The sequence below is a fragment of the Gambusia affinis genome, linkage group LG21, assembly GCF_019740435.1.
Source record: "Gambusia affinis linkage group LG21, SWU_Gaff_1.0, whole genome shotgun sequence".
Taxonomy (NCBI): domain Eukaryota; kingdom Metazoa; phylum Chordata; class Actinopteri; order Cyprinodontiformes; family Poeciliidae; genus Gambusia; species Gambusia affinis.
Window position 1 is genome coordinate 17902258 of NC_057888.1, and position 23821 is coordinate 17926078.

Here is a 23821-nt window from a genome sequence, read left to right on the forward strand (position 1 = left end):
ATCTCACTGAAGTCCAAACTGATGAGCTCCAGCACTCCAAAGACAGCTGAGATACCGATCCCTTCTCACTGACCCCCCCATAGCCCTGCTGCCTGCAGTGGCTCACAGATAATACTCCTCTGTGTGTATGTGTGTGTGGGTGGGCGTGTGTGTGTGTGTGCAATTGTTGGAAGCAAAATTGTGTGCATTTGTGTGATAAAAGTCTTTCTGGACAGCATACACTAGGGGTGTAGGGACACATCCAGGTAAACAGATGCATCATTTTATCAACATTTTTTAAAATTTATTTTATAAGTAGTGAAGATACTATCATACATGCTGCTTTTTTACATAAGGTTCCCACTAAAATAATCTACACTTGACATGGCTTTATTTTAATATTTTACTCAGTTTTTTTTTTCTTTCAAGCACTTTAATGTGAAATGCATTGAAGACATTGTGTTGTTCCTTGGTTAACATGTTGTCTACTTTTCCAGGTTTCAGAGGATGTTAACAGCTCCAGGTTTATTTGGTCTAATTTGGCGTTGCTGGCAGGATCGGGTTCACAGTATAGCTTGGGGGACATTTTCCATCACAGAAAAAGACTGTTGACTGGGTTACCCAGAGACCCACCACTTTCCCAGTGGTTTCAAAAGAAACCGTGACTATTCTATTTGATTTTACAAGTTGTAACCCAGTACAGCCAGGTTCCTCGGACAAATGAAGTGATGAAGAAACTGAGAAGTTCAATTCTTATTTTTGTGTACATTGTACATGGAAATACTAGAAAACCAATGTTTTCAGTCAGATAATTTTGGGAACTCTTGAGTACTTCTGCTGCTCAGCTTGGCTAACTACTAAAGCAGTTCCTCGTACAATATTGGTGTCAGTACTGGGATGCCTGTGGATAGATTTTACATGTCATCTTGTTCTCTGGATTAAAGTTGCTCGATTTGATTTAAACATTTTAAAACATAGACACGTTTCCTCTTTAAATAATTTTTTTTTTAGTTATAAAATCTGTTTTTAAGGTTATGTTGTTGAGGAACAAATGCAAGGAAGTGCTTTCAAGGAAGGTTGCACATTGAATAAGCTTGAAAGTTTCACTGGGATCCAACGATCGGAAAGCTTTGGCAGCATAGGAAAACCAAGCACAGAAATAAACCAAAATTCTGCAGTGTACATATGAGAGCAGTAGAGACACTTTTCACATGTGTGAAAGTTGGATGTCTGAGACAGTCGAAAATTCACATAGGAACATGCTAGGAAACGTACGTGCATGAAAATTCCAGGTGTAACAACTCAGCAGATAAATCCCTAGCGGGATAAATGGCCATGTGATTGTTTCATGCTGCAGCAGGGCAGCAGTGCAGAACTTCCTCCTCCTCCTCCTCCTCTTTCTTGCTGTCACTCCGTCAGGTTTTAGATTAGGCTGATCTAGTTAGGATTCCCACGGTGGCATCTGGGACTGCTGTCAAGGCTGCCTCGACGCTACGAGTCCAGCATGCAGCGGGGATGACTGACACTCTCTACTATGTCTCATTCTCCTCAGAGACTCCGAACAGTCAATAATTCAGCAAGAAGGTTCTTTCTCCAGCATGAGCTAAAGGAACAGCACGAAATGGAAACTCTGTCTTCCCACGCTCACTTCATAATTTCTCTCTCTATCTAGATTTCCTTCCCCCATCCCTGCCCTCGTTCTCTCCGTGCCTCTTTTCTCCCTCCCCTTCACCCCCGCTCCCTCCACACACACTGTCACTCTGTCTATATTGCGCTACTTCAATAATTCAAAGTCATAAATAAAAGTCAATGAAATTTGCCATACCTCGGGTCATTACGATGCCTGCCAGGGATTTGTGTCGAGCGTGCGCCGGACTGCAGCCGCCCACCAGCGACCGGTACTTCTCCCTCACCAAGTGGAACATTGAATCGGCGAAGTCCTGGAAAAAACAGAATCGCCGCCTTAGTTTATTTATGACATTAATCTGTGCAGACGAGGCGCCCGTGTGAGCAACAAGGGGAGAACATTTCGTTTTACAGGACTCTGATGACGCCTCAAAAAGCAGATAATGCTTACCTTAACAGTATTTAAAGATCAGCACAGAACTACTCTCTCATGTCGGTAAGACATAGAAACTAACAGAAAAAAGCACTTTAGAAAAACTATTGTCATATTGTTGGGGTCACAATGATGTCTAACAGTTATCAGTGAAGCTCCTTTGTTAACCAAATGTGCTTACAGCATCTTTTGCCTTACTTGAGCAAAGAACACTTTATTTTGGAGGTATAGACTTAGACTTATGGCATCGTCACAACTGTGAAGTACGGGGTTAGCGGTGTCATGATGTGTGGGTGTTCAGCTGCAGGAGTCACTGGTGCCCTTTGCAAAACAAAAAGCATCAGGAAAGCACTTTATGTGGAAAAAGTCAACATGTAGAGACCTCAGCCTGTAAGCTAAAGCTTTGGCTCAAATGGATAGCCTGTTTAAGTATTCCTAATCAAAGCAAAAGTCGATATAAAGTATCTAGAAAAAAGCTAAAAGAATGACAGTAGCAACCTGCAAACTCGACTCAGTTACAGTGGTTCAGGCAGGAGTAATGGGTCACAATTCCTGCAAACTATGGTGAAAACGCTTGTGAAACGACACCCACGTTGATTTTTCTACCCAAAACATATGGTTAATATGAAATTATACCAAATATCAAGTAAACCTGTGTGAACGTCAGACTTCAAAGACTTTTAAATATTATGAAAAAAAAATCTCCCAAATGTTCTGCATTAAGCAAAGAGAAACAAACTAACTAACTGACAGGAGCCTGGCTAAATATCAAGACAAATTTCTACACAGATTTATTGTGGGAATTTCAGGAAGCACTAAAGATAAGAAATGAGGCTCTTCTTGTTATTGATCTAATTTTATACAGGGTTGTAAGACTTTTGTATACTAGGGGATAATGTGCAGGAAATATTCACTGAATTTAAAGAGGTTTTCCAGTCTACTGATGACTGATTATGTCCACTACAGTGGATGGTGTAACAGCTAGAAACATTTTTTTTTGTTTTTAGCCAGTATTTCCTAATATGAAACAGTGTGCTGGGTCTTGTCCCGGAGTGGATTGCCTTCTCTCTGGCTTCACTGGAGTGAACGAAACACATCAGCTCCTCATTTCCTCCACCATCTGCCACTTGGTGGCACTCTCCAGGCCCACTTTCCAGCTAACAAAAATGATATATTTATGTATTTTTTAAAATTTCTTCTGCTCGTTCCCGTCCAACAACTCTAGAAAAACCTTCAAATTCCACTTCTCCCTCACAAGCCTTCCCAATGCCACGTCCAGACCCGACGCTTCTGGGCGGACGCCCGCCGACTCCGTTTAGCCGATGTTGCCAAAGCGGGCGACTTGCACTCCCGCCCCTCTCCAAAGCTTCCACGCTCCTCATCCTGGTCGTAATTAAGGGCTCAGCCTCCGAGCCAACTGTAAAACACCAAACGCGTCACCGCGGAGGTGGCATCAGAGCAGCGCCGCGGAGGGGCCCTCTTGGACACGTTGAGGCTCGCTGTGGCTAAGAGGACCTCAACAGATGCCACGGCAACAGACGCGCAGACTGAGGGAGGGAGGAGAGAGATTAGGGCTGAAAGAAGACGAGGGGATGCGGAGGAATTAAGTGAACATATTGCACATTATAACCCTCATCAGAGCTGTGAAATACTCTCACAGCCAGAGCTGGAGGCTGAGGTGCTCGCAGCTTGCGGTGTGGTGGTGGGTGGCGCGCGGGTCCATGCGTATGTATGCATAAGCACATATTGCCGCTCTGACACTGATGTCGGCCCTGAAGCTTTATGTGCAACACAGAGAGAAGGAGAGAGCGAGAAACAGAGAGTGATGAAAAGTTTTCTCCGTTAATTACTTCAGGACAAAGATTTTCAGCTAACACCCGAGCGCTTTCTTAAGTATGAGATTAGCACTTTTTATTTTCTTAAACAAATCACCCATGGCAAAAAAGTGAGAAGGAAAATAGTTTTATTCTTTTTCTCTACGTCTCTGATGTCAGTCCACCCCTCACTTCAAACTGACGAGTAAACGTATTAAAAAATATATATATATAATAAAATAAATCGTCACAGAAAGATTTTTATTATAGAAGGTTTGACAAGAGTCCATAGTTCTGAAACGAGTCTATAGTTCTGGATGGGGGGCAGTTTCTGTGTCAAGCCTGAGTTCAAGTATGCTTTATTTATTTAGCAGAGAAAAATATGTAGAAAACCCCACAGGACAGAGTCCATGTGTCAGCCACTGTCATGTCAGAAGACCAGTAGCTCCACCTTTATATTCTTATATTGGTGGCCGGGTCAAGGCTTGCAAAAATGTTTTTTTCTAAAAAACAAAGATATGTTATACATATTATTCATTCGTTGTTTTTTTTATGAACTGAAGATGATTTTTCTGGGGGCCCATACCCCCGCCTGCCCACGTTTAGGGATGCCCCTGCAGTAGACGTCTTCGGGTGGATTTTATTTCACTTATTAATCTGCTTCATGTTGTTTAGGTGGAAAGCAATGTTGCTCTTTTTAACGGCTACAACATAAAATTTTCATTCCTCTATTTAGCACAAATCAGTCAATCCAGGAAAAGTACCAATTCACAAAATTCAAAAAAAAAAAAAAAAGTTAAAATAATATGACATCCACATCTGTAAATTGTGTTTGTAGCGTTCTGACAGGAAGTGTGTTTTCATTTTATTTTCTTTAGCTGGTAGGCGAGAGGAAAAAAAACAAAACAAGCCGTTTTGTGTCAGATTTCAAAATTGTAATTAAATTGCAAAAGACAAAAAAAAAAAAAAGTAATCAACAAGAGACGCATAAAAAGACAAAGACGAGATAAAAATAAAAAAAATTGGGAGAGAGAAAAACCCCACCCTGCTTCCTTCACATGAAAGTGACATCCAATTAATTTGAACAGAAAGCTGCTTGGCTTGGCAGCTTCAGCTGGTGTCGGTCACAGTGTGAACCCAGAGTCAAGTCCTCCATCCCTCCTTAAAGGCCCTTTCATTGAGGACGTTACAGAGAGCAGAGGAGGTGGCAGCTCAGAAAGACCCGGAGAGCAAAGGTGGAATAGAGCCTGGCAAGCAGCCCGGCTTTTTCTTCCTTCCACCTTCTTTCCATTCTCTCCTCCTCTCTCTCTCTCTCTTTCTGCTTCTGTCACTTCACAGTTTCTCTGGTTTCTTTCCAATCATTTTTAAGCCTTTGTGGGTTACTTCTCTTTTTTTTCTTGACTCCACTTGTTCTTCCCCCTCCTTTACCACGTCTCCTCCTCTGATGTCATTTTGAGCAAAGCACGGTTTGGTCAAAATGACAGTCCTGCCTGTCCTTGTCGATGATGATATCATCCACAAATCTGCATCTAAAACTCAACTCTATAAGTTAGATGTCAAATATCTCTTATAAAATGCCTGTCTCTCCATTCGTGCAGATGAATACATTTGTACACATTTGTCTATAAGACAATACCTTAGCTCATTCACCAATATTTCCACCAACACTAAAATTCATCTCTGTGGTGGCCTCAAACGTTTGCATATCATTAGATAAATCCTTATTTCATTTTGCATCACCCAGTGATTGAAAAAACTTGAAAAATACATCACATCTCAGTAAGCCAACTTCCAAAATTGACATTTATCAACGCGGTAAAAACCAAAACATGATGGATGTACCTGCTTTTAAAAAGGTTCAAATGTGTATTATAGTGCGTCGAGTCATTATAAATATGGCTGCATTTTTATTTGCACTTTTTTTCTTTGTTTTATGATTTTCCCCTGTTTCCTGGTGTGTGATATTCTGTTGTATGATGTCCTAAGATGAAAGCTGAAGTTATCATCTTCGGATTCAAAGAGGAACGAAGTATGCAGCTTCTGCTTCAGTAGAGATGCCTAAAGACAATCACAAAGTCGGTCTTCTATTACCTGAAGAACACTTCGACCCAGTTCTAAAGTCCCTCCACTGGCTCCCTGCAGCTCAGAGAATAGACTCATAAAATACTGTTGTTTATAAATCACTATATGGAAAAGCACCAAAAACCATTAATGATCTGTTGTTTCTGTATCAACCTTCCAGACCAATCAGGTCTTCTGGTTCTAGAACCAAACATGGAGAAGCAGCAGTCAGCTTCTATGCACCACAAATCTGGAACAAACTTCCAGAAAACTGCAGAACAGCTGGAACACCGAGTTCCTTTAAATCAAGGCTAAACACCCAGATGGTTGGAGTTGCTGGTAAGTGAAACATTGATCAACATATTTTATGTGAATTGATGATTTTGATGATGGCATTTTACAAAATGTAATGTTTACTGCTTATTTTATCATTCTAGACTGTATAAGGTTTTTATGATGTCAAAAGCACTTTGAGCCGCCTTACTGCTGAAATGTGAGCTACAAATAAACTTGACTTGATGTTTTCTGAACACGTTTTTTTTCCCTCAACCAACTTACCTGGATAAATACAGGTTAAATAAAGATAAAAAATAAAGCGCGTCAGAAGCAAGACACCCCCCCCCCCCAATCCCCCACTGAGTCAGAGACTATTTTTCTCATCATCGTGGGAAAATGATGATGAGAAAACAACAGTCTATATCAACGTGAAAAAAAGCTGGTGGTTTACACAGCTGTGTGTTTCTCTGTACCCTCCTTCAATGCAGCTCACCTTGTACACACACATCAGCTCTAAAATGGTAGCTGAGCGCCACCCCCGGCGTGGAGCTAATGTGGCAGAAAAACGGGGCCAAGGATCTCAGTCCTTCGTCAGTCAAAGCGTCACAGTGTGACCTGTCACCCAGCAGGCCGGCGGCTTCCCCCCGATGAGCATCAAGGTGTGGCCACGTTTGGGGATGTTTCAGAAAAGTGCTCTCTTACACACACATATATATATAAATATATATATGAACCTGCTTTTGTAGCGGTTTGAGTTACTCTCCCGGATTCTGTCCTGAATTCCTTCTGACCCATTTACTGAGCACTTGAGCAGGACTTATTCAGCAACTGCAGCCGCGATGGATGAGATCTGTTTCAGATGCTAAAAACCCCCAGCTAGACATCTTCTTTAGAGTCATTATTTAATATTTATTTCTGTAAATGCTGGGACTCGTTCGGTTTTTTGGCCTGTAGAATAAAACAGAATAACGCCCAGAACATGCATTCATGAAAAAAAATTCAAAGAATAGTCTTTCAGAGACTTTTTTGGCCCTGTAATGAAATGTTATTTTTGAAAGTTTTGCCTACAAGAACAATTTTTTTCCATTGAACTAACTTCACAAGTGACTAAGTTATTTGCAAAACAGAAACTTTTCCTTGCGCGTGTTGGATATTCTCAAACTTTTGGTTTTGATTGCGCATAATTCAATTAGGGAAACATTAATCTTACTTCAGATGTGAAGAAACACACTGGTCAAAGGCTAACTTTAAACCTGAGTTTAAACTTTACTCTGCGCAGACACACCGACCCAAAAAACAGAAGACGGTTTCTTCACGACCATTTTCAGAGAAAACATTTGCAATTTGCATAACGCATGTACGATGACCTACAGTATCACCGCAGAGTCCTCACTCTCTGAGCATTTTATTCCACATTTTGCCAAAGATTTCAAAATAAGTTTTCATTTTATAAATGATAAAACCCAGAAAACCTGCCAAGCCAGGAGCGCCACACAGTCCACCACGATTTTGCGCTAAAAATGCTACAAAAATTTGGAGGTGCATGAGCAGGAATCCTTTCAAAATAATAGCGTGAGACCAAACTATTATTAGCTCAATGCCCCAACTACAAACCGAGCTGAATCTGTCTTTCTTATCATTGTTACTGGTATATAAAAAGCGCTATTTAAAATAAACAAATGCTCAGTCTGGTGGGAGGCCAGTGAAGCCTGGTGGCCCACCAGGTTTATAACACTCTGGACTGGAAACCTGTATGTGTACGCTTAAAAACATAGTCGTTGAAACAATTCTGGGGAAAGTTCCTCCACAGCAAACTGAAAAAAAGTTCAATTTTTATAAAACCAAAACGTTTGAGGGCAGCTTTTGCTGTCAAGTGTGGAACAGTCGGAATAAGATTTAACTTGTTTAGATGCAAAATGCAGACTAGGAAATTAACCATTTAATAAAACTGTAATATTAGAATAAATACCGAATACAAACAACTTAAATTGAGACAAATAAGCATCACTTGGATTCTTTGCTGGCCTTAGATCCAGGGAAACCCAGTTTGTTGCTCCTACAGTCCTTATCTTTGGAAAAGCTGTTCGTCTGATGGAGCTAAATGCCTTGTCATCTCTATTTAGGAGCCGGTCTCCACACAACACACAGTTATGAGCACCGCCTCCCAGCCCAGCTACACACAGCTGTGTGACAGAAACCTGTCTATATCGTTAAATATTACTGAAGACCCAGAGCGCCATAAAGAGCTTTCTAATAATCCTAAAAATCTTCCAGGCATTTCCAACACACACCCCGCCCTCCTCCTTCTCTGTTTGAGGGGCACGTAAACAGTTCAACACCTTTCTCCAAGGTAATGTGGAATGTCATCAACAATCCTCCTGCTGTCTTTCCTCCGAAGTCAATATTGTGCTGGAAACACAAAATGTCAGCAGGGAAATTTCCTCCACTGTCTCTTGACCTAGAAGGCAGCGGAACGTCGGCAGGAGGGGTTAGAGACGGCACGTTTGCCTGTGTGTTGCGAGGCAAAAAAAAAAAAAAAAAGGTGGCCAAGTGTATAATTTATTGTTTAGTATCGCCCTGAAGGGGAAATAATGACAGAAGAATCCAGATCCATCCCCTGATTGCATTTTAAGGGCTTCCATAACGTTCTCCATATGTTTCGGCACATCGTGCGTTAGTTAATCAGTGGGAATGCAGAGTCCAAACCCTTAGGCAGATGTGATGTGCGTGTGTGTGTGTGTGGGTGTGTGTGTCGGTCATCTATGAACTCCACTGATTTCTCCCTAAAACACACACCTCAACCCTCCACCCTCACCCCCTTATCACCTGCCTGCAGATCCGCCCGGCCTGTATAAAAACTGGGCCATGTCTTATATTTCTTTATAGGGGTATTTAACAATTCATTCTCCTCAGTTTTAATAGTGTCTGCCCTCTGCCTCAAAATCCAACCCCCCACCCTCCAGCCGAGTCTTCCCTCTCCCCATCTCTCTCTCCTACTGCCAGGCATGAAGCTTTTGAAAATGGATATCTATTCATTTTGTAGAAACGCCGCCTCCGGGGGATTTTTAGATTTCGACAAAAAAAAAAAAAAAGCCAGACTCCTCACGGCGAGACAGATTTCTTTCTTGTTTGTTCTCCATGTGACACATAACATCCCTCTCGCTCCTAAATCTTTGACTGTTGCCGTCCGCCAGATTGGCATCACAAAAGAAATAAATAAAGACAATGTGTCGGGACTTTTAACGCGTCGCTCTGCTGTCTCGCCTTCTGTTCCCTGTAATAGATGTTGTTGTGCCCCCGTGACAACAATAAAAAAAAATAAATAAATTGGAGAGTGGTGTTAAACACACTCGCCCTCTACGCCTCTAACCCGAATCTACGTTCTTGTTGCGCCCCGACCAAATGGCCCTGCTGCTCACGCAACACGCGTGGATTAGTCAATCTTTTTGACCCGACAATGGGAGTCTTTTTAGTCAGATAAGGCAGCCGGACATCGACACGCAGGCCATCATGTTAGAGAGTAAGCACAAAGGTGGATGAAGGAGCAGACAGAGACGCAGTGACGGAAATACTTCTATTGATCTGCCTTCGCCATCGCTCACCCCACCCTCCCTTCCCCGCCAGTGTGGATGAGAGACAAGAGGCCTTCGCCGTGGGTTTCTGGCAGCAAAGCAGAGCTCAAGCAGAGAGTCCTCATTAGGCTTGAAGAGGTGGAAAGCGAGACGATAAGCCTGGCGCACGAGGGAAGGATCAGAATCAAGGATCATACGCTCGCACAAGAATGACGGCTTCATCCAAAACCCAACGATGACAGCAAACATAGAAACAGGGTCGTTATAAACTCAACGTTTCTCACTTGGGACTGCAATCAATCTTGACGTTGGAGGTCCAACAATTTACAATTTGACTTTTGACCAGCAGAGAAAAATCAACAAACATTTTGGTATATGACCAAAATGCTTTAATGGTGATTGCTTACCTATCTACGCGTGATCGTTTGAAGGGGATTCCTCCAGTAGAATTTTAACAGGGGCAAGGAAATTTGTAAATAACTTCAAGCAGGATGCTTACCTCAATTTTATAATTGCAGTCTGCCTGTAGTTTTGGCAATGGCAGTGGACGAAGTGAATGAATCCGTTGAGTCCACGTTGGTCACGTTTCCAAATAATAACTTAACATTAGCAGCCATCTGGTTCGGCTTGGTACTTCTATCTTCACACTGGAAGATGGTTGCTTCTGGTAAGTTTCATGCCGCCGAACTGGTGTATTATATAGGTCGCAGGCAAACGTGAAAGCAATTTTTTCTTAATAGTCGAGGGTTCAGACCCCTCTGTTCGAAGGAGAGTGTAGGACAATGGGCTGGTTTTTACCAGGCTAAGTAAATTATGTACCAACAAATATATTAAATTTTTTTTAAATTCGTGCTAAGTCTGACTTTTTGTTACCTGAAAAAAAAAAATAAAAATCAGTCTGACATTTTGGTTGGAACTGATTTCCTTCATGGAAGGAATAAGAAAATCTTGCAAAACATTTATTAATGATAAACCTCTGCATGTAGGAAGTCAAGGAAATGAATTTTAGTACAACTGTTTTTTGTCTCAAATGACTCATCAACAAATATTTCATTGGCAGCAACAAACTAACTTGCTCTGGTGAATTGTGTCAGGTGTTGGGATCAAAGTCCACCTCATTGGCTAATACATTATACTGTCTTCAAGAATTTCTTTGTTATTGATATTCTGCTAAATACTGATAGTGAAATGATTCCTGGAATTTGATATAAAGTTATAAAACTACTTTAAGTAACAACTTGCAATAGTAGTTCAATGCTGTAGCAGGCGGCTTTGTCATTGGGTCATATCTGGATAATAATTGAGACATGAAAGTTCGTCCATCAGGTCATTAAAGTAAAGCAGATTTGAATAGACAATAGAAACTTTCATGACATTAAAAGCTAAATTCAACAGTTTAATACAAACTTTATCAAGGCCGGTTCCAACTGTTCAAAGTCACTGTTGCTTTTAAACTGAAATCCAAACAACAATTTGTTTGGGGAAAAAAAACCCAGCCCAAATATTGTAGCCGCCAATGTGCGGATTAACAACAACATCAGAAGCATTTACAACTGATGTTCTACATGACTGACTCTGAAACTCACGGTCAATCTAAAAATCTCCACATCTGATCAAACAAAACCATCAGCATGAAAAGCCCGATTCCTCTGCGGCGCTGCATTTCGCCATGGAGCCGGGCTTGCCAGGTTGCCGAGTCACTTCAACCAGATCCTACTGGGAAAAAGCTCTCAGTGCAGCTTAACTGGCTTCTTGGCAAAACCAGCGAATATGTGTGTTTATGCCACAGAGCTGGAAACGGACCATAAGTTTGGAGGATTGTGAGTTAAAACTGTAATCCATGAGTTACGCTTAGCAGTAAGACTATCAAAAAAGATCAACTCTAGCCAAGTAATGTAAAAAAGTCCAGCATGGCAGGAAATTAAACTAAACAAAAAAAATATAACATTGTTTTACCATATATTTTTTGCATAAGAAAGGCCTTCAAAGTGTCTTGAATTCTTTTTAATGCTTACCTCAAAACAGAACAAATAAACTCGACATTGTTAGTGTTCGATTGTAGCTGAGGCTGTTTCTCTTGATCCATGAAAAGTACGTTAGCTTCCATGTTTTACAATGTTGTTTTGTTCTTCCTGATTTTCATTGGAGATAAGGACAATTCCGAATGGTCAACAAAATGTAATAGTTGCTTGTTGTGGAAAAGAAGCTGCATGAGTTACTGTTGAAGGAAACAAAAGTGACCAAGATGACCGAGTGATGAACATGAAACAACTTCACCACAGTTCTTGTCTTTTGCAAGGAAGACATTGCTTGTGTACCTATAGGCACAGGAAAGACTTCAGACTTAATCTCTCACGACCATCTAATGTTGCCTCCACACCCAACGCGTCTGGTGCGTCTGGTTTACATTCAAAGTCTATGTGGAGGTGCGTTGAGCGTCCATCGCGGCGCATTTTGAGCGTCTAGCGCGCCACAAGTTGAACCGTTTGGAGCGTTTGACATGTCAAGCACATCCTACAAAAACGGCAGCAATGGAAAACAATGGCCAGAGCAGTTTTGAGGCATCTGACGGGCCCTCGACACACCTGACAAACACAATGTGTTTGGTGTGATCGCATCATAAGCAAGGTTGGTGGCATCAACTAACTCACTCACTCACTCATTGGTTACTTAGCATCAACTTGTTGAGTAAATGGAGCAGCACTGTGCCGCTAAACAAGTTTGGAAGTATTTCTGATATTTACAACAACAACAAAAAAATAATAAATCAATAATGACATCAGTTGATATGAGAGCCACATTGTCCAATGCTAGCTAGAACTCAAACTAGCGACGGACGTGGTGGCGGCTAATCGCCAAACTAGTTTGGCTTCATTTGACATATATTTGACATATGTGAACTTACCAATGACTTGTTGCTTGAGTATCCATCTGTCTGTAATGCTGAACCATGCTTAAACTGATACCAGAGTTCCCTGAATCGAGAAGTGGACAGAATCCTATGCAAATGGCAAAGCAGGTGTGCTTAATAATTGGGAGAGGAATAGGCAGGTTAGATTGTGTAAGTGTTTTCTAAAGGTGTTCTCTATTTGCTTCAGTAAACATGTAGTCAAAAGACACAGCTTGATGCACTCTTGGATCCCACCCCACATCCCCATTTTATATGTCAGATTTCTAGATCGAATCACGCCAAGCAACAACTACTGTAATTACCCTCAGGGAGAAATTGGAAACGCAATTATGTTGTCTAAATGTCACACAACACAGCAGATTGCCTTCACACTTGACGTTCCTGCCACTGATTATTGAACATTGTATCCATGATACAGTTAACGGAAAACCTTTTTTTTTTTTTCCTTTAAATATAAAACATGTTGAAAATACACAAAAGGTTAGTTCAGACGACATGCACCGAATGGAAAAGCCAAAAAAAAAAAGAAATGGAGGGAGGGAGGTGGTCGTTTCAGTATAAATCCCCTCTGATTAACCTCCGCGGTGGAGATAAAAGCAGCGATATGCCTGAAACGACTTAATAATGTCAGGCAGAGCGTAAAACACACACCGGCGGCTTTATACATTATGCACCAAAGGCCAGCAGAGGGACTCCCGCAAAAAGATAACATGACCGTACCCCCAGGAGAGGAAGGGAGCTGAGAGAAGAAGAGCAGACAGGCACTTAAAGAGAGAAAGAGGATGGAAGGAGACAGAGGAGGAAATGAGAGGGTCAGTCGTGAGAATTTAACAAGAGTCTATCATCTACAGTACATAGTTGACTAAGAGATGATGGAGGAGGAGTGAGGAGGCCACTCTAGAGGCCCCTGAGGGCTGTTCACACAACTCCCATTAATTTGCTCATGATTCAGCGCAGAGACAGAGAGAGACTGTGAGAGATCAGCCTCTTCACTGGATCATCTGTAGGGAAGTTTTATATCTTATGTAGTAAGGAATAATTTAAGAGTTGTAGTCAAAGTGAACACAGCGCCTCGGAGATTTATTAGCTCCTTTGAAGTATTCAGGGATTTTATGTGTTAATGACTTCTGGGTGGATCGCTGCTGATAGGATTAGATGTTATAAAAAATGTAATAAAATAAAATAAAAATCCAAAAGGAAACTGAAGATTTTTTTTAACGGAGCATTAATGTTGGAAATGGAGACGGAGACATTTCACTGTGTTCTTGGAAAGCAGATCATGGTTCTGCATGCAATGGTTTCCAAAGTTTCTCCACAACCTCTTGTGATCTCACAAATGAACAAGTTTAAGGTCTTGAGAATTTATTCTGGATTGTAATTACATCAAAATGTATAAAGTTAAAGTTAGACAGCAAGAGATTCTCAGACTTACATAGCCCTCAGTAATGATGTAACGTTTTCGCTGTATCACAGCAGTAAAAAACATTTTAGTAGGGATGCGCGATATTATCGTCATGGTATCGGACGATGTTACCTGTAAAATCTAATATCAGACATCGGCCATTCCATCAAAATAACTCACTCATATAAAATACATTGTTTTTATATGATAAACCAGTGACAGTGATGTCTGCAGCATGTCAAACTTTCACTGTCTTAGAGAGAGCAAAGGTCATGAATACATTTGTTATTAAACATCATGCAATTTGAAAGTGTTGCATCGTTTTCAGCCTCCTTTTTACCATTTGCATTTTGTAGCAGGCTAAATTGACAAAGATAACACAGTATTGTAATTCCACAGTAGAGAAAGTCACATGGTTTCAGTAAGTAGAAGTAGGAAAAAAATATTGGTATTGGTATCTGTTATTGGCCAAATGAGTTTTAGTATATCGACCAAAGATCCAACATTGTGCATCCTTACATTTTAAGATCTAAATCCTTGTATTGTACAATTTCATATGTTGTAAGTTTTCCCCAGATTGAACTCCATAAAGTGATTTCCTACCACTTGGGTGAATGGAGCATTTTACCAAGGCTTTTGCTTCAGATGATACAGACAAAATTTTGATATTATTTACGACATCATGAAACTAAGGGTCAAAACTCTAATATAGAAAGAAAAAAAAATAGCATCCCACATCAAGAAATAAACATAAAAAATGTTTGCTCTAAGTTACACATCCAGAAATAAGAAAATCAGCAACTTATAACTTAGTTATGGTAAGAAGATGGTCACTTGGTAATAGAGATTTCGATTGTTTGTCAAATCCACAGGTTTCTAGATTTATCATCATTACATTTAGTAAAAATCTCTCAGAGATATTTGCCTGGAATGTCACGTTTTAGCGGAAAGGGAAAAAAACCACCAACGGGATCCCTTTTTACAATTTAGACACATTCTCAAGCTGTTGCAGCAGCTTGAAAGCGTTTAAGGGTACAGGGAGGATCTACTGCCGGCTTTCATGATATGAAGGCGCAGAGTTATTCAAATGGTTCCTCTGAAGAGGGGCGCGACTGCGTCTGTACCTCCATCCAGACCAGACAGCCACCATGCCGTCTCTGCTGCTCTTGAAGATACTGCTGTGGCTCTTTGGTTGGGCTCAAACCTTGGCAACCAGCAACAGTACAAACCCCCGGTGGTGGCAGTCTTTGAGCGACGGCCGGGAACGTCTGCTGCCAAGCGTTGCTTTCCTCTCGGCATGGAGATTAGGGACGCATGCGAGGGGACGCTCTGGTGTTTCTGGATGCTACTCTGTCCCTCTGTTAAGCGATGTATCCAATGCAACAATTTGGTAACGCTATTATTTGCTCATGATATGACTAAAAATATTTTTCTTTTGCTTCTTCGTCACACGTATTTCAGATAACCATACAGGTTTTTTTTAATATCAGAAAAAGACAGTTTGGGTGAATACAAAATTGATGATTTTAATTGTTAAAGAAAGAAAGAAATCCAAATCAGAGAGCCAGATATGTAAAATCAAGAAATTCCTTGAAAAGGACTTGCTTGGCAACATGAAGTAGGCAAAAAGATCCCCAAAAAAACTTTATAAAGTTTTACAGGACCATTTCCATGACTTTGAAACGCAATCAAAAGTCAGCATCAATGACAGAGTTCAATGGTCAAAAACTGCTGCTGAACAAAGAACCCATAAAGGCCCATTTCACAATTTCCAAAAGACATCTTGACAAACACTGGCAATTGCACACAATCTGTACTTCAAACCTCATAGTCTGGTAGAATTGGTTCGCTTAGGGACCAGAATTGCAACATTTGTTACATTTTCAACGGGTGCGGTTCAATTTCATACTGCACTGTGTCAAACGACCCAAACCCTTTAACAAACCCGTTCACCCAATCGCCTGTAGGGGCGCTGCACCAAGAACCACTTAAGGAAACGACAGCAAAACTTCTGAAGAAGACACTGAGCACAACTTTCTTTTTCACAAAAGGTAAACAATAAGAGAGTGGCATAAAATTTTAGCGACTGTAGGATTTTTCTTTTTAAAAGATCATGAGCCATTTTTCCAACTAGTGATAGACAAGCGTCTTTGTTTCAACCCAGAATGCCCTACGCTGCAGTGTTTTCCTGCTTTTGGAGAGCTCTCCAGTCCGCTTGGCAAGTGGATGTCTCACTTCAATCCAACTGACACATAGGTTTTTAGGCAGACCATAATTTTTTTTTTTTTTGTACTACATCAGAGTTTGAGTTCACAACAGACTTTCTAGGCAGACCATAATTTGTTTTGTTTTTTTGGACTACATCAGAGTTTGAGTTCACAACAGACTTTCTAGGCATCATGTATCCTGTACCAGAATGTGTAAAATAAAACAAGAAAAGAAAAGGCCAAATTTGTTCAGAAGTGATGAAAAAGACTCAAGTTTTTAAGGTTACTTTTTCACATTACTATTTCTTACTGCAGAAAAATGGTTGTCCTTAACAACCATGTACCAAAAATATCTTCTATGATGAAGTGCAACATGCTCACCCCGTTCACTTTATTTTCCTCTCGTAACACAGTCAGCCTATTTTCTTGTGAAGGCGGTCATTCATCTGGAGGCTTTCGCTTTGCAGATGACTAAGTGTGGACCAGGGCCTGTGTCATATCTGTGGGTGCTGCAGTGACCGAAGGGCCCCGGGGCCAGCCATACATCATCGGATATTGATACGCTTCCACCGCCGCACCAAGGCTGACATTTGATTCATAGCTCTAGGTGCTCCTTTGGTATTCCTAACGGTCAACTGGGGATCATGGGTAAATATCAATGCTGTGTTAGCTTGGGGCACCTGGCTGACATGAGGGAGATTGGTAGATTGGGGCAGGTAGCCAACTTTTCTTTAACTGGTACGAATGGGATGCTTTGGGTTTACCCAATAGGATTCTGAGTCTGTGTTTTTTGTTTTTTTTTAAGACAGAATAAATTAATAAAATCTTGAACAATGTTAACGATGTAAAAGTGGAGTTTTGGTGGATTAATCAAAGCACGAGGCAGCATTTTGGTTGACACCTGCTAAAATGTGCTTTAAATGACACGAGGTACTGGAGCTGGTTCAATACCAGCATGACGAGGGTTAATTTTTGCTTCAAAACTTTCTGATGGGACGAAGGAAAAGACTATTGTGCTCACAAAACAAAGTCAGCCTGTCACTGAAACTATTCATACCAAAAAAAAGCATCTCAATGCCAAGCATGTAGCAAAAGTCCAACACTAATATCAGTCCAAATTTCTAAAGTAGTTTATTTTTCTTCCAAAGAAGTGTCATGAATGATCCGGGGTTCCTGAAACACGTGAAAGCTGAATGAATATAAAATCACTTTTCACCAATCTGATGTCTCAATGACCTAGATTACAGATTAAAAATGATAAATATCTTAGTGAGCTCACATGTCTATTTGCTCAATAATTTAGCAACAAATAAAGGTTTTCAATTGGAAATGTTTACTTTGTCGACATGTAATTTTCGATCAACATGTGATTAATTCGTAATTGCAGATTCTGCCATTTACTTAACTAAATTTGTAATCAAAAGAGTTATGCATGCTTAATAAGTAGAGTCAAAACTCTCTTTTCCAATAATAGGTGAATGTTTTAAGACACAGAAGCCATAGGATACACGTCAGATTATCTACTTGTTAAAGCTTCTCATCCCATGAAAGGGCTTTAAGCACAATTTTAACAACTGAGTAAAATTAAACAAATAAATCACTTTGAAATGAAAACTAATATAAAGCTGAGTTACTCTTAATACATTTACAGCAGTTAAAGGCCGAGATAAAATTTTAAGACTGAAGAAATACAACGTGAATGAGGACAATAAGAGAAAAAAAAAAAAATTGGAGGTAAAACAGTAATTTCTCCATTTACGTGGACTTTTACTGCACAGCACACACAATATTAACTTCAGCTTGAACCAATTTAATAGTCATACATCAGCTTCCGCAACTGGGACTTGCAAATTATTCCTGCAGGCATGTCACAGGCAAACCTGTTCCCAGTGAGCTGTATTGATTGATTGTACATCTAAAAAAAAACAGAAGTGAAAGTTTAGCAGATGTTTAGGTTTTTAGATGTCTAAGTTCAGCTGAGATTGGTAGAAGAGTTAACAGGTGCTGGAGCTGGGGATTAAATCCATCAGATCTGTGCAGCTAGCGCCGAGCTAATCACCGCAGTACGAGTTCTTCTAAAGTCAGGTATTGTGCTGGTTGGAAATAACTCATAGGGAGATACTCTTATTCAGATGAGAACATGCCTTCAGCTCTATCCTCTATCGTGATACACATTGAATTTCTTGTTTTCAACAGAGTAAGAGCTCTGTGTTAGCGCTACCTGAATCTTGAGAAGCCATCAAGCTGCACTACTTCAGTATTGAAACCAGGAGCTGTAGTGTGTGACAGTTCTGGTTTTCCCGCGCTCTTGTCATTTATTTTTAATAAACATGAATCAAATCACTTCCTCTGTGTCCTGAAGGTCCATAGAGGATGGGACGTTAAAGATTTTATGAAGCAGATTTGCACTTTTCCAGGCTGTCTTGGAGACCCCCACTGCCACTGGATTCCCCACATGTTGCAGTAGCTTAGAGTGAAGTTGGGCCGGTGCAACGTCGGTCCCCAACAACAACATGCAATGATTTGGACTATAGTAGGAAGTGGGAGTATCTCTACAGAACCCATGCTTTCACATGCAGAATGATGCCAACGTCAGGCTGTGCAGAGAATACTAAACATGATTAGAGCTCAATTCAATTTAGCTCAAAACTTCTTTATTTAGAAAAAAGGACAATTAAATGTTGAAATAACTCTTTATTTTATAAGTGGTGAATAACTGACATCTGTGACTATTTGAGAACCCTTCAAAAACACTTAAAAGGTCCTATTTCAATAGTTCACACCAACTATACCGTAACACGCATTAATACACACAGTGGAAACCGCCTTAGCAGAAGCTAATATTAACAGTCTAACTTATTTCTGCTCTTGTGGGAACAGCCAATCAGAACCAAGGAAAACATATGGTTCTCATTTGATAGTGCCAGCCAATAACATGTGAGTAGTCCTGCGTCTAGGTGTTTACGCTTTCTAAGCTGAACTTTCTCTCAGATGTTTTAAATAAGCTCTACGAAGAAAAACAGGAAAAATCCACAATTCCTCATATCACCTCTTTTACCCACCAATGCTCCTTTCTACAATCTCTCAGGTCCATCTGGATAAACAGGAAGAACAAATGTCTATAAGTTGTTTTTTTCATATAGACAATTAAAGGGTTCATCACAATGCTACAACATGTTTCTGCTGCATCTTCTAACAGCCATCCACTGACAGGAGGAGGTTTGGAGTTCATGATCCCACTCGCCAACAAACACACAACCTTTCCTAGATTACGTACTCTGCACTTCAATGGGCGCGAAAAACAACACAAAAGAATCTTGAATGTAACAAATAAATTACTCTGGTGCTCCTTCCTCTTTTACCATTTCTTTAAACAAATCCATCAGGCGCCATTTGCAGAGTAAGCAGAACTCAAGACAGACTGTAACGAATACACATACTCTTTTTTTTTTTTTTCTTCACTTGAACATCTTTGAAGTCATGCACACACACGCACACAGGACAGGGGTGAGGCAGGGAAATACAGTGACAGCAGAGTCAATATTGGCCCGAGCAGAAAGAGCAGTGATCTATTCCCATTGTGCGTGTTCTGCTTTCAGGTCTAAGCTTTTCTCCTTAAACGTGAAATTACACCCCATTGCTTTATACGCCTTGGGGGCATGAGTTGGGTTTTTTTTTCCCCACAGATGCCTGTGTTGTCAAGCTGCTAAAAGCTGTAAAGGACATCAAAGTTTTTTTTGTTGTTTTTTTTTTCTTTATGCCTTCCTTTGAATATTTTACTTACTCTCCTCTGCGCTGGAGCGATGCCTGCTGCCACTGTGTAAAGTGAGGCGAGAAACGGGAACAAATGAGCGGTCAGCTTATGACAGCGAGATCGTGATGACTCCACCTACAACAACTGTGAATGCATCACCCCCCCCCCACCCCACCCTATCACCCTATCACCGCTCCAACCTCCCACCCCGACCTCCAGAAAGGGCTAATAATGCTGTGGGAGAGAGCGCTGAGTGTACGTTACCCTGAAGAGTCGGGCTGTTTGTGGGAAGGAGCTGCCACGGCTTAACAAGCCGAAGCTTTAAGTGTGTTTCTATAAAGAGGGGCTTGACACAGTCACCGCTGTAAAGGTGACAGAAAGAGAGATAAACAGGAAGAAATTGACAAAGAGCAGAGAGGAGTGGAGGGGGGGTTTGCGGGGGGGGTCTTCCGACCGTCTCTGCGACCAATAAAAGCAACCGGCTGTAAATGTGCCGCGCACTGGAGATGTCGTGAATCAAAACGGGAATTTCGGCGCAGTGAAAAACGATTAATTGAACCACAAGCAGAGGGAAGCTGTTTGTCGCCGAGTCCTGCGAGATAGCATACAGCACAACATGCTGCTGAAACCAGATATTTACATACAGACTAAGACGACACGTACACATTTTGTTTCCTCACTGTCTGAAATGAAATCAGACTAAACCTTCTAATATAACCACTAGAACTTTTATTGTTTCTTAGTATTGTGATTTTTTTTTTTGTTGAATAAATCATTGTTGCTAAATCTCTACAAATTTCATATTGAGTGGTTGGATATTTATCGTCTTGTCAAATTAAATGGCGTAACATATTTGACCTGATTCTTGTGACAGATCCCCCTCGACTATATTGTTTTAAATCAAGCTGAATTTTACAGCCTCTCTGGTTTTATGGTTTCAGGTATTTAAATTATTTCTATTTCCTAAATCCCAGAAGACTTTGCAAAAATATTTTTTTTGTAATTTTCCTTATCCCTGATACTGACCAATTTGGAGATGTGTGCCCTTCACAATATGGCGCTTAGAGATCTTTATTTTGTATGGATTTTGTGGATTTTATGTGTTTCAGCTCTTCCACCAAATTCTTTTGGCTGTAAACGGCGGTAGGATTAGACCTGATGCAATAAATCAGTTAATCGCATGATAAATTAAAACAAGCTCAAAAATTTAACGTTTTTCTCTTTTCCATCTTTCTACCAAAAAACTGGATGACAAACGTCTTTGGTCTGGTCTCAATCCTCCTTTTTGAAGGATCATTATGTTTACAGAGACTTCAGAATTAATTTAATTTGTTGTTTTGTTTATTTATTTTGGATATTTAAAATGTTTTCCAGTTCCAGAGTTAAATGTTCATTAGAATTTAAAGTTTATTGATCTGTGGGACGTGTTCTTCCACTAAGCTCTGTATTACTTGAAAACAACCAGTTTGGACAGTTGCTGCTTCAGTTTATGCCTGATCGTCAATTCATGCAGACATGCGGGGGTCAAATGTCACAGATATGTGGCCAGTTCAGCCACTATAATATTGACCTACAGGGAAATCACCATGGGAGGTTTCTGCAAGTTCAAAAGCGAACTCTGGACGCATGGAAACCCAACGGAGATCATCCGTAATCTGACTGATTTTTAATATCGGGGCACTTCATGAATCGGTGATTTGGGAAACCAACAGGCTTCCCAAAGCTTCTACTGTGCTTGGTAGAGGAGCACAGTCAGAAAAGATTGAGGTTGTTCACCAAAAGTATGAAATAAGTGAAGAAACAACTCATTACATCTGCATGAAATGTTCATCCCTACATTTAAGACTTCATAAAACCCCTCTAATGTCTAACCAATAATCAACAGAGGTGCTAAGTGTTAACGCTGTCTGTTTGACAGACAGGCCGGCGGATCAGAGCTTCAGAGTGTGTGTTTGTATTTGTGTGTGTGTCCTCAGCAGCGGAACCATCCAGCGCCGTCACCGCTGAGCAGACACACAGGGACTTGCCTTGTCAACAGGTAAATCGTTTTTTTGATTTCCACCTGAATGAAGGGATAATGTGTGAAGGTTTTGTTCTGTGTTCTGTCAGTGAGAGAGACGCAGTGCCGATATACCGCTGGGAAAAAAAAAAGAAAAAAGAAATAAAACTCAATTCAGATTCCTTTATCTTTCATCTCCATAACTGCACAGCGCTGCGTTGTTGTCCGTCCGATTCCTTCTGCTTTAACATTTTTGTCGCGCTTGGTGGCAAGAGACGCCGTCAGGTGTTTGTGATAACTCGCCGTGATTCTTTTGTGTTGCCGTGGAGGGTTTTTAATTTTACAACGCTGGAGAATTTTGTTTGGACACAAATGGTCTCTTTAAGGTCATTCTGCAGCATCTCGGTTAGATATTTTCAGATTTTTTTCCATTCGGTTTTTTTATTTTATTTTGTCTGAGCCAATACGAGGTGAAGTCGATGATGCGCTTTGGATTATTGTTTCACTGCATGACCCAGGGGCGCTTGAGTTTAAAGGGGACCTCTTGTGCAAAGTTGACTTTGTGCACATTTTTGTACTTCCACTTGGGTTTCTACTGCTGCTAAAAACCAACCAGCAATTTTTGGAATTTAGTTCATGGTTTTCTGTGTTTGGAAAAGGAGCCGTTTCAAAAACAGCCTGACTAATAAGTCACAATCAACAGGCATTGCACCGTTACCTAGCAATCTAAACAAAGCCCGGCCTGTCACCTAGCAACCCAAGCGAAGCTCCAACACGATTGGTCAGCTGGTTGTATCACTGTATGACGGCAGCTGGAAAAGACAAGTGTCTTGTTGTTGATGTTCAGAAATCAACTGCTGCAGTCTTTATTGTTTGTGCAGGAACCTCCACTTCTGCTTTTCAAAGTTCTATAGTTGTACAGTTGGGCATCTGTTAGCAGATTTTTCATATGCAAGTGTAAGTGTTGAGGTGTGATGCGGTGGGAGGGCTTATGTTTTATTAATATTTACTTTATTAATATTTTTATTTTTGAAGATTTTGTGGTCAAGAGCAGAACTTGTGGCTCCAGTAATTATCACAGGTGATCCAGATTCTGAAGCAGAAAAGCAGCCCAAGACGTCAAACAACCACTATCATACCAACAATGTTTGAGTGATGACCTTTTTATGTAGCCTTGTCTTAGTTTTACTCCAGACGTACCAACAGAAAATGCAGAAAAAGTCCAAAAGTAAGGGAAATATGAAATGGTATTTAGTGTTAATTCATTAGTTAACAACTACAGCAATTCAGTTTGGTTTTGATAGCATTTCTTCCCTAATAAATAAAATGAATTTGCCGGATACAAAAAAAAAATCAAAGACCTACATCTTTCATTAAAGCTGGGCATTTAGCGTATCGTTTATCGTGATAAATTTCTTATCACTGTAAGAATTTTGATTTATCGTTGCGATGAATTCCCAATGATGAGGTTTGAACAAACCAAAATATTGTTGTGATTGTTATCTTTACAATTTTCTCCACAGTTTTTTTTTCTATGACAGTATAAACAATTATCAAATATCAAAATGTGATTAAATATAGTGAGAGTATCCAGTTCAGAGACACAAATCACACTTCTTTATGTGACTGGTGTCCTAAAAAAGTCTATTACAAATAAGGTTTCTTTTGTTTTAAGAGTGCTATTTGCATTTTGTGGGACTACAATTTCTGTGTCATGCAGTTACAGGCATTCAGTTGCCTATGAAGGAAGCAATAAATAGTTATTATTGTTACATTAATCACAATGC

The 23821-nt window shown here is 40.4% G+C and overlaps 1 protein-coding gene across 4 annotated transcripts in view; it reads right to left on the reverse strand.

Annotated features, from left to right (window-relative positions):
• The window catches only part of adarb2 (adenosine deaminase RNA specific B2 (inactive)), a 201072-nt gene that overhangs the window by 43004 nt on the left and 134247 nt on the right, over nucleotides 1-23821 (reverse strand). For all 4 annotated transcript variants that reach the window (XM_044104750.1, XM_044104749.1, XM_044104753.1 and 1 more), the window contains exon 4: nucleotides 1805-1919. In XM_044104750.1, the coding sequence (XP_043960685.1) occupies nucleotides 1805-1919 (115 nt within the window). The remainder of the gene's footprint in view (nucleotides 1-1804; nucleotides 1920-23821) is intronic.